Source organism: Scomber japonicus, chromosome 5 (assembly GCF_027409825.1).
Source record: "Scomber japonicus isolate fScoJap1 chromosome 5, fScoJap1.pri, whole genome shotgun sequence".
NCBI classification, from domain to species: domain Eukaryota; kingdom Metazoa; phylum Chordata; class Actinopteri; order Scombriformes; family Scombridae; genus Scomber; species Scomber japonicus.
In genome coordinates, this window is record NC_070582.1 from 29,191,263 (window position 1) to 29,209,158 (window position 17,896).

At 40.4% G+C, this 17,896-nt stretch overlaps 1 protein-coding gene across 2 annotated transcripts in view; it reads right to left on the minus strand.

Moving 5' to 3' along the window:
- jph3b (junctophilin 3b) overlaps positions 1-17,896 on the minus strand; it is a 45,482-nt gene that overhangs the window by 15,612 nt on the left and 11,974 nt on the right. Inside the window, exons 2-4 of one of the 2 annotated variants that reach the window (XM_053318609.1) lie at positions 15,850-16,032; positions 15,546-15,795; positions 13,024-13,389 (exon numbers count right to left, since the gene is read on the minus strand). In XM_053318609.1, coding sequence (XP_053174584.1) covers positions 13,024-13,389; positions 15,546-15,795; positions 15,850-16,032 — 799 coding nt within the window. Of the gene's footprint in view, positions 1-13,023; positions 13,390-15,545; positions 16,033-17,896 lie in introns of both variants that reach the window. The other variant, XM_053318608.1, reaches the window with a different exon arrangement.

The window sequence follows — 17,896 nt, forward strand, 5'->3', positions numbered from 1 at the left end:
AAAGAAGAAGAAAAAAAGACAAAGAGTTGCAGATGGAAGGCAAGAATGGAGGAAAAGAAAGAGAGATCGAGTGGGGTGATGAGGAATGAGGGAGGGAGGGAGGAGAGTAGGACAAAGGAGAGGTAAAGAGGGCGACTGTGTCACACAGAATGACATACAAAGCCAGAGACTTGAATGGAAGAAAGAAGACAGAGTTGAAAGGTGTTACATACTCAACATCAATGAATCATTACCAGATTAATTGTGAGACAGCTTAATTACAGCAGTGCCTGAAAGACTGACAGCCGCTACATTAAAGCTTGAGGAGTGGAGGGAGGACAAGCAGCAGTGTTTTCTTTATGATTGGAACAGACAGGGTTCAAGAAAAATGTGGTGCTACTGTAACTTTCAGAGGTATTTTACCAAGATAATATGACTCTGTTATCAATTTAAACATCATGTTACCCACATAAACATTTCCAAACAAATTAGAGTTAAAGACGTGGAAGCATTTGGCATATTTAAAGAGTTTTGTATGATGTAAAGTGGAACTGTGGATCACAGTTTATTGCAAAAGTCAAAGGTCAAGGGGTCACCAAAGTCATTGGGATTCATTTTCCGGACATCATGGATATCTGTATCACATTTCATGCCAAGTTATCCAATAGTTTCACTTAAAAACAAAAATGGCAATGTCATAGTGGCAATAGAGGAGGGGTCAGGGGATCACCAAAGTCAGTAGGATCCTTAATCTGGGGTACATGAAAGTTAAACCTCATGGCCCAGCTCTAATTGTATGTTTATAGTAGCTGACACTTCAATAAGTCCTGGTCTACTGAATTACTGTTGCTACACCAAACTTGCATGGCCACAACAGGCAGATTTGATTTACCACTCTCAATTCTGAGGCAATAGCTGCACAGATCCTTGTGGAAGACACAGAAATAAAGGAGCAGTATTGTTTTAGTACTGCAGTGTAGTTGTGGTGTAGAAATGTTTTTAGTGCAGAACTGTAAATAAAAGTGTGATTAAAATGTTATTTGCTGTAAAGAGAACAAAGGATGCTTAATATAGTATTAGTTTCACAGTAAAAGAGAAAAAGTTGGGGTGCTAAAGTTAAGCTACATTCTGATATAGCATCATTTTGGCTTCTGAGGATTTTTCAAATGTGACCCATAATCCCACAAAATAGTATAGCTATAGTGATGCTCCTGACAAGCCAAGGAGCATTTCATTATATGAAAAATGTGCTTGTTGGCTTTGAAAGTAATGCTAGATTACTACTGTAGGTTGTAAACTGGTTAGCCCGACATGCTAACATTTTCAGCTTACATTAGAGCAGAACTCTTAAAACTCTTTGCAGAATATTGCTCTAATTATTACTACAACTGTGTCGCTCCATGCACACCACTTGTAGGAAAATCCAAAGATTGAGAAACCATGACAGCGTACAATGTCCCAGGGGCGCACAGTAGTGTACGTTTTTCAACTGACGATAGACAGCGAAGCCTAGACTGTTGGCTTCAAGCAGTGCACAGTGTACCAGGGGCACAAAGTAGTATACTGTGTCCCAAGGGTATTCAGCAAACGGTAAATTAGGTGTGACAATCACTCAATTTGAAAACATATTGAGAACTGAAGTGGAACTGGAACATCAGGGTTTTGCCCCAGAAGTCAAAAAACCTCATTCAAAATCCTACTGACATTTGTGATAACGCAAAGAAATCAAAAATCCAGCCTCGTAACATAGCCGTATCTAATAGTATGTTGTGTGGTTCATTTGTTTGTCTGAATAAGGACAACAGTGATTTAAATAAAAAATCTAATATTGTTGTTTATTCAACTCAAATTTCTGTCTTAGTTGCCTTTAATGAACACCCTGTCCCACAAACCTTAGACCATAGCAGGATAAATGACACTGCCCAACAGAAGAGGCAAGTCAACAGACATGTCAAGGTCTTGGTTAGTTCAGACATGTCTGTAGTGACAGCAGAACTGAGAGGACCGGACACTGTAAAAGTCTTCAGAGAGCAGAGACTACAGCTGGACAGTTGGAAAAAGGACTTAAGAATCAAGCAGTTCTCTGAATGTAAAGTAACTGTTGTTGAACTTTGAAAAAATTGCAAAGGTTCTTTTAGCAGCAAGTGTTGTAAAGTGTAGCTGGATTGTGTGTTCTTGAGGTTTATGGACAGTAAACCTAGTGACCACTCAGAAAGACAGATGAAAGACGTGACTACAGCACTTTGGCGCTCTATGTTGATGTTAATAATACTATATGTAGCATCTCAAGAGGATGCAGGGATACAAGGCTAAAAGGACGAGAGGGATAAAGGAGGACAGGGGAGACAAAAGAGAACTAAGAGATACACACAGAGCAATACAAAGACACTGAGGTGAAGTGAAGAGAGAGAGACAGTGGGAGAAAATCTAATCCGGGATTCATGCACTAAGCTCCTCCATCATCTCTGTCATTACTCTGAACCAGCTGATGATGATGAGAATGATTCATACCTGAATATCTAGCAGAGCTTTCCGGTTTGCATTGCGGCTAACAGTGTGTGTGTGTGTGTATGTGTGTGTGTGTGTGTGTGTGTGTGTGTGCGCGCGCGCATTTACGTGTGAGAGAAAGAGAGTGTGTGTTGGGCTTCAGGCTCGCTGATGAAACCAGGTCATGGATTGCAGTGAATGGCTCTGTCCACAAAGCACAGTGAGTCACTGGTGTGTTTATCTGGTACTAACTAATCACAGGTAGCCTGATGCCACATTAGTTACATCAGCACATGTGACAACAGTGATCAGGGCTCGTCAGCCTTTCATCAACACACACACACACACATACACACACACACACATGCACACACAAACAAATCCAGGATTTACTATAACATGATGTATGTGGACAGCTGACATGCCTTTGTGGAAGACACCGAGTCCCTGTCAGATCCAGGATCGTGGTCTGGAGCCAAACCTGACCTTTGACCCCTCCTGGCTCTTGATATGCATATTAAATATTAGGAGTTGAATAAACATTTAAAAACAGTGTGTGGTCATTTTTAGAAACACACATACTCCAGGAAAGTTGAACAAAGAGTCCCATTGTCTTTGAGCCAGTTTTCCAGTGCTTTCAGTTTGCTCCATGAAAGAACTTCTGCAGCAATTATCCTGTGACTGTTTCACCTCTCAGGGTTTCTCCTGGTGTTCCACAAGGAAATACCCTGCTGATCTGTTCTGGGACACAGAGAGAGAAAGAGAGAAAGGCTGTCCTGTCCTGGGCTATGCTGCTGTCGGAATCTGGGTTAGATATATCTGTGTGTGTGTGTGTGTGTGTGTGTGTGTGTGTGTGTGTATCAGAGAGTCAAAGCTGGTGTGTGCAGGCCACGCTACTGCTGTATGTACACTTAGGTTGGTAATATGAAGTTGGATATCCTAGAAAACCTGCATCATAGACCAGAACGTTGCCACTTAGTTACTTATTGAATTAGTTAAATCTGCACGTTAACACTTTACTTTTCACACTGAATTTACACACCTCATCTCAGACATTGAGAAACATGCTATCCATCTTAAGTCTGGCACGAATTAAACAGAACAACGAATATGTTTTAAGGCAGTCGCTTACAGCTAATTCTAGAGAGATAAACATCAATCTGACTATACCATCGAATGCACAATTGAGAAGTCAATGACAAAAATATAAAAGTCTCATGTCAAGAAAAAGGCACGCTATGGGCTAAGACGCCAAATCTAACCTCATCGCGGAGTCACTGATTTTGCTTTTCTGTGCTGCTCTGACATGAAATCGGCTCATTCAAGCACTTTTTGTATTGAGATCTGGGTTTATCTGCTTTAAGCATGCATAAAGTGGCACCCTACTTTAAACAAGGACACTCTGTCCCTCCCCAAAAATAATTCAAATCCCCCCTTGTGCATGAGCTACTGCCCTCCAAATATCCTCCTCAGCATACTGTTAAAGAGCTGAAGTTTACATACTCTGACTGTGTGTCTTAACTTCCTTTTAATGTCTTATGCTTGCAGATCTGCCTGTGGGTCGAAATCATCACTCATGTTCAGTCAGGACCAACAGAACTTTTAAATGTGCATTTAAACTAAAAGGATTTAAAGGACACTCAAATTACTGCACCACGCACATAGTTTAAATATATATTGAAAAGGACAGAAAATGAAACAATGACAGAGAAAATGCCCACAGACAGATGTGGCAATGATTGCCACAAAATGAGACAGAGAGAGACAGCCAGTGGATCGCAGACAGACACCAAGAGAGATAAGGCGGAGAGAGAGATGTGTAAACTAACAGATTGACAGAGAGGCAAACAGAAAAAGACAACGGGCAGTCTTGTAAACGAACAGATAACAGAAGCCAGGTAAAGCGTCCTAACATCAATAAAATGCTGGCATATTAATCTGAAGGTGTTAGTATAAGGACTGTAAACAAAAACATCACCATTTGACCTGAGGCTTTATAGGAGTAAACTTTAGAAATTCAAATGTTGTGAGAACGATAATTACATACAGTATACAGTATTATATACAGTTAAAGGCTACAAGTACTACTTTTAAAGTAAAGTACTCAGTCATTTTAACCAATTTACCTGTATGTGGTCTTATTATGAAAAGGTCTCTATCAAATTCATCTTTCTGTATCCCAAAACAGGTGCAAGATAGCCTAGCTTAGCCTACAGTAGCTTAGCACACAGGACAGCTTACTCCCTGTTAGCTAGCCAGCTAGTTACCAATATGTCTGAGTTGGTCCAGCTTTTATTAGACAGCTGTTGTAGTTTAACACAACACTATCTCTTTTATGTATCTACATATGTCGAGTTAAACACACAACAGAGTAAACACAAAAGTTTGTGCCAAGATTAAATTAACACTTCAATCTCCGTATAGCCTACTGAGTTTCCTCAAAACACAGATCATTTATTAATCTGAGGAAATAAAGTTCCCTCTGCCTGCTGGTGCCTGTCTACTTTATTTATTTGTGTAAAATTCAACCCAGCCTTCTGAAGTACAAGTCTTTGGTTATGAATTATTGTAGCACTCTGCCCGGCATGAAAGAAGACTTTCTGGTGGGCAGCACTGTAACTCAGACTGAAAACTAACACACAACAAAAAAAGGCAAATTTACTTTCGGAAATGATTCTGTACGTACTCCCGCTGAGATATAGTTCACATTTATTATTCCTGTGATCAGTTCTAACAAGGTCAGTGAACATACAAAAAGTTTGTCTCTCAGATCTTGTCAAGAGGATCTACTATAAAAAACATTGCCCAGAAAAAAAACTGCAGCTGTTCTTTTGAGTTGAAATTAAGGTCTATGACATGTTTGCTTGCCCACACTACAGAATGGACCACTAAATGCACATGTGTGAAGTATCCACAACTTTGATGAGGATTCTTCCTTTGCAATGACTGTATGTAGCACATATACTCATGATATGCAGCAAACTGACTTACGAGAATGAGAAAAAGAGATATGTATAGTGTCAAAGTGGTGTGATGGGTGAATAGTGTCTCATATTATAAAACCATCCATTTCTTTTCTGAAAAAGCAGCAACCATTACTGTGGTTGTTTGTAATGCCTTGCAACAACCACCAGCAGGTGTTTATCCACCGTTTTGACAGTATACTACATCACTAACTACTTACTCAATTAGTGCACGAGGATAAATCATCTCTTTATGTATTGTATGTACTCATGTTGTTACACATGGCAAGACAAATGACTGCCAGAATACACATTAATTCATATTCAACTACAATGATTTCATGTCCATTTTGAAACTTTTTACAACAGGATACGTGACTTTGCTGAGATGCTTTAAAAAAAAACATTTAAATCTCTGACATATATCACTATTAAGAAATTCTCTGACAGCCTGTCCCAGCTGGTCTGTGATGAGTACAGCTGCCCTGGTATATAAAAGATAGATTGGATGTCACTCCTAAATTTTCATTTGTCTCTTCCTGTAGGCAGAGGCATGCTAATAGCAGAAACAACATTCAGGATAATTGTGTATCACCTGAATGGGTGGGACTGGACTGGGTGAGCCTGTGTTATGTTCACATTGGTGTACCTGAACCTGTTCCTGCCTTCATTTACAGTAACTGAGATGCAGTTTTTACTCAGAGGCTCACCACTCACATCATCCGCTGTACTGTATTCATATATTAATGTATGCCTACTGGCTTTGTTGATACACTTGTTTACTAAATGAATTTCCTCCAAAGGATTAAAGTTTAATTTAAACATAGCTAGTTACACAATTATATTAGTCTTGGGTTTTAGAGTTTTAGAGGGTAACTAAGCTACTAATTCTGTGCCAAATGTATTCAAATGAGCACGAGAAGCTTTATTCTACAGCAGTCTGACAATCATCAGCCATTATTTACACAGCAGCACAATAATACAATATTTATTCATCCAAAACACATAATGCACAGAGGAGATTCATTAGGTCACTTGTTATTATATTATATTACACACCGGTCACTTTTCCATGGTATGGACTCATCATTGTTACACAACCTAATTATCACACATTATATTAACTATAGAATATATGTTATATTAAATACATAGTTGAGTGAAAGATGTGTCATTATTTATGTTGATAATCAGCTTCCAGACAGACAGTCTAGTGATTGGTCATAAAGAATGGAAATAATGGTAATAACATACTAACCTGTATCATTGCACTAATAAATTGGCATCAGTAGTCTTGAAAATCTTCACCATAGAAACAGCTGCTACAGCAACATAAAGTGAGCTAGTTGTAAGCTTGTTAAAGCTGAACAGCCTTTTTATAGCAGGATGTGTTAACCAAGCAAGACAAAGGCTTTTTACTGTATTTAGCAACGACATTGGGTACTTGTAACTCACAGTCATCCATGCTGCATGAACACACGCTGCTACTGTTAACACAAGACTTTATATGGGACAAAGTTTTGGTTCCGCAATAAGAGGTTTCCAGGCTATGTATGAGGCTTACGTTAGTGGTGTCTCTGTCCATTGCAGGTTAATTAATCTTATATATGTTAGACTTCAAACTGTAGCGAGTCTAATCTTTGCGTGTGCGTGTCTTTTCACTTCCTTCTCTTGTTTCTTTCTGTCTGCATGACTTATCAGCAGTGTGGGATGAGTTAGGTGAGCAGCTGTATCGCACTGTGCTCATACTGCCCTCAGCAGAAGACTGTCATCAGGACTAATAGGATTGGATCTTAACTGATTCAGCTCATGTGTCCTCTTACATGCACACTCTACAAACACAGGTATGTTCAGCGGCTGCTTCCACAAAGTTTGCAAGTAAGCTTAGAAGCAGGTTTGTGTGTGTTTGTGTGTGTGTGTGTGTGTGTGTGTGTGAGCTTCTGGTCCAGCCTCTGCTCTCTCTCAGGCTGCCTGCCAACATTGTTGGCATAATGCGGAAATCTCTCTCTCTATGTCTCTCTCTCTCTCTTTTTCTTTTTTTCTCTTACCATCCTTTTCTCTCTTACTCCCACTTCATACTCTCTCCATCTGTTTTTCCCTCTTTTCTACCTCACACGTTTTTGTCCCTCTATATTCATTTTGAAAAGCTGGCAACCTGAGCCGTGACACTTGTGGAAAACAGGTGATCCACTCATACAAGCGCAAAGATTCAGACCTCCCCCACCACACATGCACAGCATACATATTTCCTGTACTGTACATAAGGAAGTTATTGAACATAATGCCAGTGTGCAACACATTATTACATTATTGATCAATTCCAAGGTCAGCTGCTGATCAGATAGTAAACCTAACCCACTAACCCTCTGATTCTACTTTTAATCTGCAGTCATTCATACTTCAATAGCTTCACATAAAGAGTACAACTCCAACTTCTAACGTTCAGCATGTACAGTATATGTTCCTTTTCCATCGTTATGTATTGAAATGCATGTCATATGTACAGGTTGCCTGCAGCAAGTTGTGATTTTATAACACAAAAAAAATCATTTCAGCTGCAAGGTGAACGTAGCATGTAGCATGATATAAATAAAGATGTAAAAAAAAGTAGGTTATATTTAAAACAATTTTTCCTCCTATTTCAAGCTGAAAAAATGCTTCACAAGCAATTGACATTTTACACTATAGTTATAATCAAACCTTTTAGGAATGCAAGTCAGAGGAGATTCTAGTCATAGTGACTTTAGATGCTGGAGGTAAAGTATATAGAAAATACTGCTTCACACCATTGGGGTACTGTGATAGACATTTTACCTGTGACCTTCTGTGGTATTTTTCAGGACTGGCGGGTACAAACTGTCAGCAGTTGGACTGTGGAATGGGATTCCTATGAAGCTGGTAGCCAAATTGCCTAGCTCAGTTTGTATCCCCTAAATGATCTCTGTGGTGTAAGGTTATGCAGCATGTTCACCTTGATAGCTGTCATTTCAGAAATGAAGTTTAAAAAAAACAAACAGGTCTGACAGCGAGAGAACTACTGTAACCACAACCCTATCACCCGGTTCCTTGAAACAACAAAGTTGGGACCAAAATGGGTCATAGGCCTACTTCTGATCAGTCCCCACATGACAAGGGTATTAATGCGTATCCATGACTACAGGTCCCAAGACAGCTAATTAATTTTTTCTTTGAGTCCTGGGCTGAAAAACTAAAATCATTGCTTTATATTCCTGTCCAAAAGTTTCTGGCTTCTGTAAAGAAGGTCAGGGCACGCCCATTAACATCATAACCCCAACTGTGTTAACTGTTTTAGTTCAATGAGCAGGGTTACTGTGAGAGCACACTCTCATTTCGATTCAGCAGAAAGGTGTCATCAAAGTCTTAACAGCTCCAGACGGTCTCGCTTCACTTGCTGTTTCACTTGTACCATAACCTCCTTAACGCCACTCTCACCTTAACCTCAATCCTGGTCTTAATCTGTCATTAAACTCAATTATAAAGTGAAATGGAGCCACAGTGTTTACACACAGAGCCAACTTCCTCAATGATTCAGCCACATGGGTGCATTGGTGGACACTTGTACGATACAAAGAAAGATGATTGAATGATTTTACAAAATGTCAGCGTCTTTTAACACTATAATCAAAGTGCCATCAAAATGATTCAGATTTTCACTTCATCCTTGAAAACACAAACATGGCCAAGATGTTACAGGTGTAGGACATTCGGTTTTCATTTCTTTAATATCACCAAATAGATGAACTGACCTTTTCTATCCAGATCAACACTAGCGCTTTCAAAAACCTTTGTGAGAGACAGTATTGTAATATAAACTAAAGTAACAAATGGACTAAAAGCATTTAAATGACAATTGGGTCATTCCGACTGAAAACAATACAAGTTAACTCCACATTAACATTGGCAGAGATACCCAGTGGGTATTGCTTATCTACAGAGACTGCAATGCAATCTGAGAAATGCCTTCCTTAGTTGACTGAACATTTGTATATCCCCTATTCCAGCCAAGTCTAACCCTAACTAAAAAGCCAAAAGCCTGAAATCAACGCCAGCCCACATGGCTCCGAAACCCAGAGACAACGACGCAATGGTTGGGATCTTTGCCAAGCCTGATGGCCTGAGACAACAGGGACTTACACCTGATGTCAAGCCCATCTGCTTGATGACTTGCTGTACCTGGCATCACCTTGTAGCTTAACCGGTAGTGAAGACATCTTTCATATCACAGCTTTGAAACAAGATCAGCTGAACCTCACTGGGGGGAAACACCCTCTCAGCAGCCCTGCAGCTAACAGGCCTGTACCCGCAACTAGGCCAAACCAGTAAGCTAAACATGGCACAACCACCCTGGACCTGCTGAGATGATTTCAGCACTACAACAACTCTTAATCAAGTAGACATAACAGCAATTCACCTTTGCGATAAGAGTTCATGTTGAATCGAACCACACGAACAGTACCACACTAGTTGAACATGATTAAGCTATTTACCCCAAGTTCACTGAAAGCTCGCCAAATTTTCATTCCTTCCTGATTCTCCTCCTTTGTGTGAACTGTTTTTTACGCCTGTGTTTTCTCAGTCTGCATTGCTGTGGCTTGTTGATTGTGAGACAGGATGTCACAGGGCTGTACTGCTGCAACTGCAGTTTCAAGAATCTTCTTTAGTAGCTATCACAGTGGGGGAATAATCTTCCCAGTTCTTAGTAAAAGATCAAACCATTTACTTGCTAATTGACTTAACTTCATTAAACAACAAGCAACTAATGCTGTTGTTTGACTCACACTAATACAACAGTAGGTCAAAGAATACATTGAGAATCACACATCTATTAGTAGGCTCTCGCTGAAAGTGACGCACTTGTTCAATTTTCTTATTCGGATACAAGAAGCCAAATTCATGAATTAAACTACCTATAAATCTAATCAAACTATATCAGACATAGCATCCAGCCACGTCTTTGCCCCCAAGTCGAGGAGACCCCTTTGAGAACCTGGAACCAGAATGGGGTAATATGACTGAAGAGTTGGTGTCTGGTATTGCAACTCTAAGCCAGGATGCTGACCCTTCTGACTTTGAAGCAGTAATGTCAGAGCTAATCTGAAGGCTCACAAAAGAGAAGCTGCCCGATTACAAGAAGTGAACGAAACCCTTCCACAGTGATTTGAACAGGCACTAACCAGAGCAGAAGTGTGCATTGATGAACAGGAAGCTCAGTGTAATGCACCAGATAAGTGTGCTTGTGTGCATCCAGAAGAAGAAGAAGAAGGGAAAGCTGAGTTGAAAGAAAGATGCGAATGGCTAGAACAATCCTTCCGAGAATGTGATCATGAGCTAGCTGCAACAATAGATCAATTTGACAGGTCTGATAACTTCCTCAAGCAGGCAGCCAAAGAAATATATTATAAATTGTTATGACTTTAAGTCACATACTTCACTTCCCTATGGCCCACTGAGTTAAGGTTTATCATTTAAGTTTTTTGTTCATTTGTTCTGTTATTGTCTTTATCATGTATTATGCAGATGTTTAGCTATTAAAGAAATGTCTTCATATAACAACAAGTAGTTTGTTTGTGTTCTTTGAGAGCAGAAGACAAGACATCAATGTACTGAAAAGAACTTGGGGTTAAGATACTGAGTGACTGACTAATTAAATATATTTGTTGTTAGAAATGGTGGTGGCCTTAACTGGTGAAAATGTAATAATAAAAGCAGTCCTACACAGGATATATACATTGGGTCTAAATTTGTTCTAAGCTATGTAAAAAGTTGCAATCTTTAAGCTTTTCATGAAATCATGAATTTATGGTCGTCATGTTTTTTTCTGCAATAGCCATGTAATGTGTTTACAGTCAGTAATTCCCAGGCTGGTTTTAGGTTAACTGGCTAAAAATGAGGGATTCACAGGAAAAATATGCAACATGTAATCCGGCTCAATTTTGTCTTACTGGTAACACCCTCACTGTTCTCTGTGGGCTCTCTTTTCACTGTAAAAGAGCTCTATTATGTGACTGCTAATACAAACCCATCATCCTACTGCCACTGCTGCACAGGGAAAGCTTTCAATCTCGGTTGCACTGTACACAAATATATAGTATATGAGTTGCTGCTCAAGGGGGGTTTGCTTTACGTTATTGTCAAACTGCTCTTGCTGTTACCATGGTAACTAAGGGTTCCAAATCAATTAGGACTGATATCTGGTATGGTGGAAAAATGTTTTGCTTTGGGATGGATTAGCCCTCATTACTACGCATTACTACATCACACCCAACAGTAAAATCAAATATGCTTGAAGCTTTAGCATGAGCCCACCCCAGTTTTGTATTGCAGCCAGATGAAGAGAAAAACCACTGGGAGTGTTGCTGGTTGTTCAGCAGCTAAAAAGTCTTTACAGCTTTCAAAAGGATGGAAATTTACATGAAAAATGGCTGAGAGTCAGTTTTGGAGACAATCTTCTCTCTATTATTGACAAGTGGTTGTGTGTGTGTGTGTGTGTGTGTGTGTGTGTGTGTGTGTTCTGCACATTGTACAGTTGACTGTCTGCTTAACGAACGCAGTACACTTCAGGATTTTCAACTTTTTGATCTTTAACCTTTAGATCAAGTTTTAAAACTAGCGCGCTCGTAAAGATTGTTTCTTTCTGTTGTGCTGCTAAAGGAATACAATATATCTGTGCAACGTGTTTGAAAAAAAGATGAAATGTAGACATAATCTTACCATTCTGAAACCTCAACTGTGCAACATCAGGTTCTATCCCATTCAGAATCAGACCACTACATTCTGTCTTACATCTCCAGCCACAGCCAATACTCCAGTTAAAGATGCGGCGTAAGGGAACTTTTATTATTCATTAGTTCATATTTCAACTGGCTGGAGGTAAAGGTGGGACCCACACCTCCAGTCAATTAGAAGAGGTGGTCATTAATAATGTATATTTTATGTAAATAGCTTCTGAAATTGCCTACTGGAGCACACAGGGGGGTCTGGGCTCTAAGATGAAGATGGATTTAGAGAAATATGCAGATTTTCGCAAATAAAATGTCACAGTATGTTTTAAATAGACTCATTATTTATAAAAATGAGTCAAAAAAGGTCACAAGAACTTAAAGGATATAAACTTTAACACAGCTTTCAAAGGAAAATCTGTCTCCAGTTGCTGTAGCCTTTTAATGGTCAGCATTCAGAACTCTTAATGACTTGCAATTTGCTTTTACAGACTTGTCCCCTGTCATGGACTTGCCCTTATTGACTTGAGACTTGACTTGTGACTTACCCAAAAATATGAAGCTACTATTGTGGGTACATGCTTTTTTTAGATAACCAAAACAAAAACAGAAGTATACCGGCTCATCTGGAATTCGCACTTCAATTGCGCAATCGATTAATATACTGCCTGTCTCAGGAAATGCAACGTTCTTTGAAGAGACCTTCTGAAGGCCTCTGATGATACAGTTTTTGAGATAAACCATGACCTAAAATTGTCAACCCACCATACAGCCAGTTTAGACCATTCCTCCAAAAAAAAGGTAGTTACAGACATCACACAAACACTCATCTGTAAACCACCATGGAGCCATACCTGGACAGAGCGATCTCAGACTTCTTCTGGGCGATGTCAGCTGCCTTCTGTGCTCCCTCTACAGCTCGGTCCACCTTCTCTCTGATCTTACTGGCCCGTAGTGGGATCAGGTTCTTCCTCTTGCCGCTCACCAGGATATTCTGCTTGTACTTCCCTTCCTCTTTTGTACCATCAGGAAAAGCGGTGCAGCCGTAGCCATGGCGTTTGTTGCTGAGCCACTCCCCCTCGTACTGCAGCCCGTCTGACCGCCGGCTCACACCGAATCCCGTCCGCTTGTCATTCTTCCACTCCCCACAGTAGGTCTCTGTTGCCGTGGCATCCACATCGTCGTCAGCCACTGCCAACTCTGCATCTGCATCTCCGAGACTGGAAAGGTGAAAGATTGACATTGGTTTGGCAGGTTTACACAGTCAACAATTAAACATAGTATTCAAACTCTGAGAAGAACAACAATTTGTAAGCTGGCAGGTAAGCTTTGAGAACTCCTCCATAATGTGACAGAAAAATTGCTATCAACAAATTGCTTTGTGTCAAAGAATTAGCCGAGAAGATCGATACCAATCCTACTGATTGGGACCAGTTCCCAGGCAACCAGTGGACACTCCATGAAGTTATCCCCCCCCCCCATGTAAAATAGCAGATTTGAATTCCTGTACTTCAGATTTTGTACAGATTAAATGAGACATGACCTCTAATCTTTGCACATTAGAGGAGCTGGTAAGCAATTTTTGTTTACCTTTACACAGAGCCAGACTAGCTGTTTCTCCCCATTTTCAGTTTTTGTGCTTAGCTAAGCTAACTGTCTGCTGGCTGTAACTCCATATTCAACATACAGACGAGAGTTATATCAAGCTTCTCATCTAACTCCCCACCAGAAAGCAATTAAGTTGTATTTCCCAAATCCAAAATATAATATAAACCACTTCCCAAGATATTTTATGAAGAATGCATGTCTAAAAATGTGACAATGAAACAAACAGACAATGCATCTTCACATATCTTTCCCCAATTCCCTTACCCCCCCCCTCTATTGAGATGATATCAATGCTTTCTATAACACTCTCTCACAGTCAGAGAAAACACAGTTCCTCTGAAGTTGGTAAGGAATAATAAGTATTCTGCTCAACTAGTGGTTGCTCAGGTGCATTAGTTATATCTTTGTTTGTCTTTAGTATGTTTTTACTGCCCCGATATGACTTTTCACTATAATGTGTTCATAATATGAATCATCCAATGATAAAAAACAAATAGGACATGTGTATATAATTGATACATTACAATACATAATGTACATATCCATTCTAAATGATGTATTTTTCATCTTGTATTCATACATGAACACTTACAGAAGCTCTTCTGTACATGTTTACCATATGGGTTGAAATAACAAACTGACAGTTTCTTTCCTTATCAGCCTTGCCAATAATGAATCAGAATTGATAATCCACTCTCAGCCACTTTGGCAACACACAGCTTAAGAGCTACTGACTCTTGTTGTTAGTGTCCGGTGTCTGTTTGAACTATTAGGTGCCTTTAAAAATAAGTCTCAATTCAGCGTACTTGGAAATTGACACCAAGCATATATGCAGTGGTAGTAAGTGGATTCACCACACGTAAGCCAAACAAGCAGCAGTACAAAAAGACCAAAACTTTTACTTTTCATTGGTACCCACCAGCATGTCTGCTCTCTGATTCTAAACCGGTGTGTCCAATATGATGGTCAGAAAATGCAAAAAGACAAATGGAGTGGGCTGACAGCAGAGCAAAGAGACAAAGATAACAGGCTTATCACCAAGTAACACATCGTAAAACTGGAAACTTTTCATCAGGCACCAGGCCAGCTGCCTTTTAACCTACAGGTCACTCTGGACTGCATGCAAATCCACTTTAAAGACTCTTAAGTAGGACAGGTGCTTTTAGTTGCCTTGATGTCCTCCAAATGAAGGACAGTTCCCTTTATTAGTGCGTCATCACTCTTTGTCCTCTCCTACCTACCACCTTCCGCCCCACTTTCATTCATTGTATTACCTCATGTTGATATCTGACACACTGAAGTTTTTCTCACTCTTGAGAGAAACTTTCAATCTTTAGTGAAGGGTAAACATCTTTATACTTGTTCGGTCAACTTCAAAGTCATTTACATTGAATAGATGTTGATATAAGAACTTGCAGCAGCATTTAATGCAATGGACTTTCTGCATCAATTCCTGCATATGGCAATGTAATTAATATAAGGTTATGGTTAGGTTAAGATCACAGTTACAGCTAATGAAGGTGTAAACATTCATTGTGGGTTTGAGACGGGATGCAAATTCCCATTAGAGTCAGACTTGCAGCACTCAACATACCTCCTGCACTGGCAATGAAGGTTGGTATTGGACATAATGTGAAGTAACTCTGTGGCTGCAATAAAAAGTCAGAACTTCTAGATGTTCAGTTTGAAGACAACCTCACTGACTTACAGACCATATTGCTACCTACAGTAGAGCTTGCCTCATCCTACCTCACCATTATGTTATTACCTGATAGTAGAGTTGATATCAGATGCAGCAGAAGATACAGTACTCATCCCAGCCTCGCTCCTGAACGAGCTCTGTTTAGACCTCTGGGAGGCCAGGGAGCTCCTGGACTCAGACTTCCTCAACTTGAGCCCAGACAGAATGGATCTTCGGAACAGCCCGCCCTTCCTCTTCCCCTTCAGCAGCTCAGCCTCGCTGTGTGCCGTCAGTACGAAGCCTCCACGAGACACTGCAGGGCTGCTGCCACTGCTGCCTGTACTGCACATGGAGACGCTGGTGGACAGGGTGCCCGGAACAGGAGGAGGACCAGGAACCACCGCCCCGGTCCGGTCTAGCAGAGCTGTACCATTGCTGTGCTCCGAACCGGAGCGGAGAGAGTTTATGGAGGTACGGAGTGGGGAGCGAATGACGGCCGCCATGCCATAGGGGACACTCTGACGAACGCCGTAGCCATGTCGCATCCCACCAACCCACTGGCCCTGAAATGTTCCTAGAGACAAAGGAGAACAACTTTAATAACAGTTATGCTTTTTCTGTGTTAGATGTGATCATTTAAGAAGATTTTACATTTGGCGCCACATATGATGAACAACTGCTGCTAACATCATTTCAGCTGACATTGTCATGGCCTCTTGACCTGCCAGGTTGTCTGTTCTTCCCTTGCGTGAATATGGCAGTCAGTGCTGAACACTTTGTCCAAATCATTGGCCAATGAGTTGTTCATGACTTGTTTGGTATTCATCTAAAACAAGTTGTGATTGGCTGACCTAGTACCCTTAGCTTAGACAAGCAGTAGCGTTTGCTGGGAGCAGTTATCTAATGTTTTTCACATTGATGAAAGAAATGTCTTGTTGTTTTATACGTTGACTTACAACAACCTGTATAACTATGTCGATCTAGCCCAAACTTATCAGCACGTTTCTGATGCATTTTTTTCATAGCTAGCTTCCTTAGCTAGCTTACCATGTATAAATATGGCTTCCCCATTCTTAATCCTGTTTACTAAACTCTTATTAGTTAACTGTTCCTGGAACAAGGACAGCCTTTTAGAAGGACCTGCATACAAATGTAGTTTTAACACCTTTATTCTTGTATTTTAATGTATATTGGGCTCGCTTGTTGAACATGCTGAATAAAAGCAAATAAAGGAATTGGGATGAGAGGTCAGTGGGGGACCAACAGCAAATTTATCCCCATATCATAGTTCGGATTTAATTACAGGCTATCAATTAGTTCGAAACACTTGTGTTGGCCACGCTATGTTATCGTCTACATAGAATTTCCAGACTCTTTGTTTCAACTATATTCTATATATTTCTTACCCATGTTTGGTGAAAGTCATCCTTACTAACTATTTGACCTGAAAAGGACTCTGTGATGTGTATACAATTGTATTTTTGATATGTAAAAAGTAATAAGGTGTGGAGTAATACAAGAGAATGGCTTCCTCTTATCCGTTCTCATTCATTCATACCAAGTCTCACTGTACTACCCGCACTCACTGCTGCATAATAGTCCGTATATCTCCATGTTGCTAAAAGTAGGGCATCTGAGTGTGTGTGTCCCTCACATACACACACACATGCTCAAACGGAAGTGTGTGTTCCAATAGGAGTGATCCATCCCGCCTGCCCGTACCTCTGATGTAACAGCACTCTGATTCATTCTGTAACAAACGCACTCGATCTAACCAAACTACATGACCATATAAGGACTGCAACCACGTTCTCTGTCTCTATCGCAAACACACACATACGTTTCTCTCGTGGGCTCGAGTGTCAGTGAGGTGGGAAACGCTGAATGAAGCCAATCTTATGAGCCAATCATATTCTTGCTTACGTTCTAAGACGCACTCACACGAGCACAACAAGCACATAGAGGTGGTGTTGAATCTGGCCCTTCCCTTGTCATTAGGACTTCCTCTTATCCCTCACACAAACACACACATACACACACACACACACACACACACACACACAGAAACAGAGTCTATGTTAAAGACAGCTGGCCAGCACATCTGGTCAGGCCTTTGTAATCATGTCAGTATACAGCTGTACAACCATATGACAGGCAGATCAAAGAACGCACACGCACACACACACACACACACGCACACACAAACAAACAAACAAACACTCATGCAACAGCGTGATAAGATTACCATTTCATTAAATTGCCACCACAATGCTTGGGCAGAAGACAGAGACAGGGTAACGGAAGAAGAGAGACAGACAGAGCGTCACCTGTGTTTCTGCTGAGGGTGCAGGAACAGGTCAAATCATGTGTCTGCTACAGGTCACATTTCTGGTGTTAACATTAGTTAATGATGAGAAAACTACTAATTAAATGCAGTA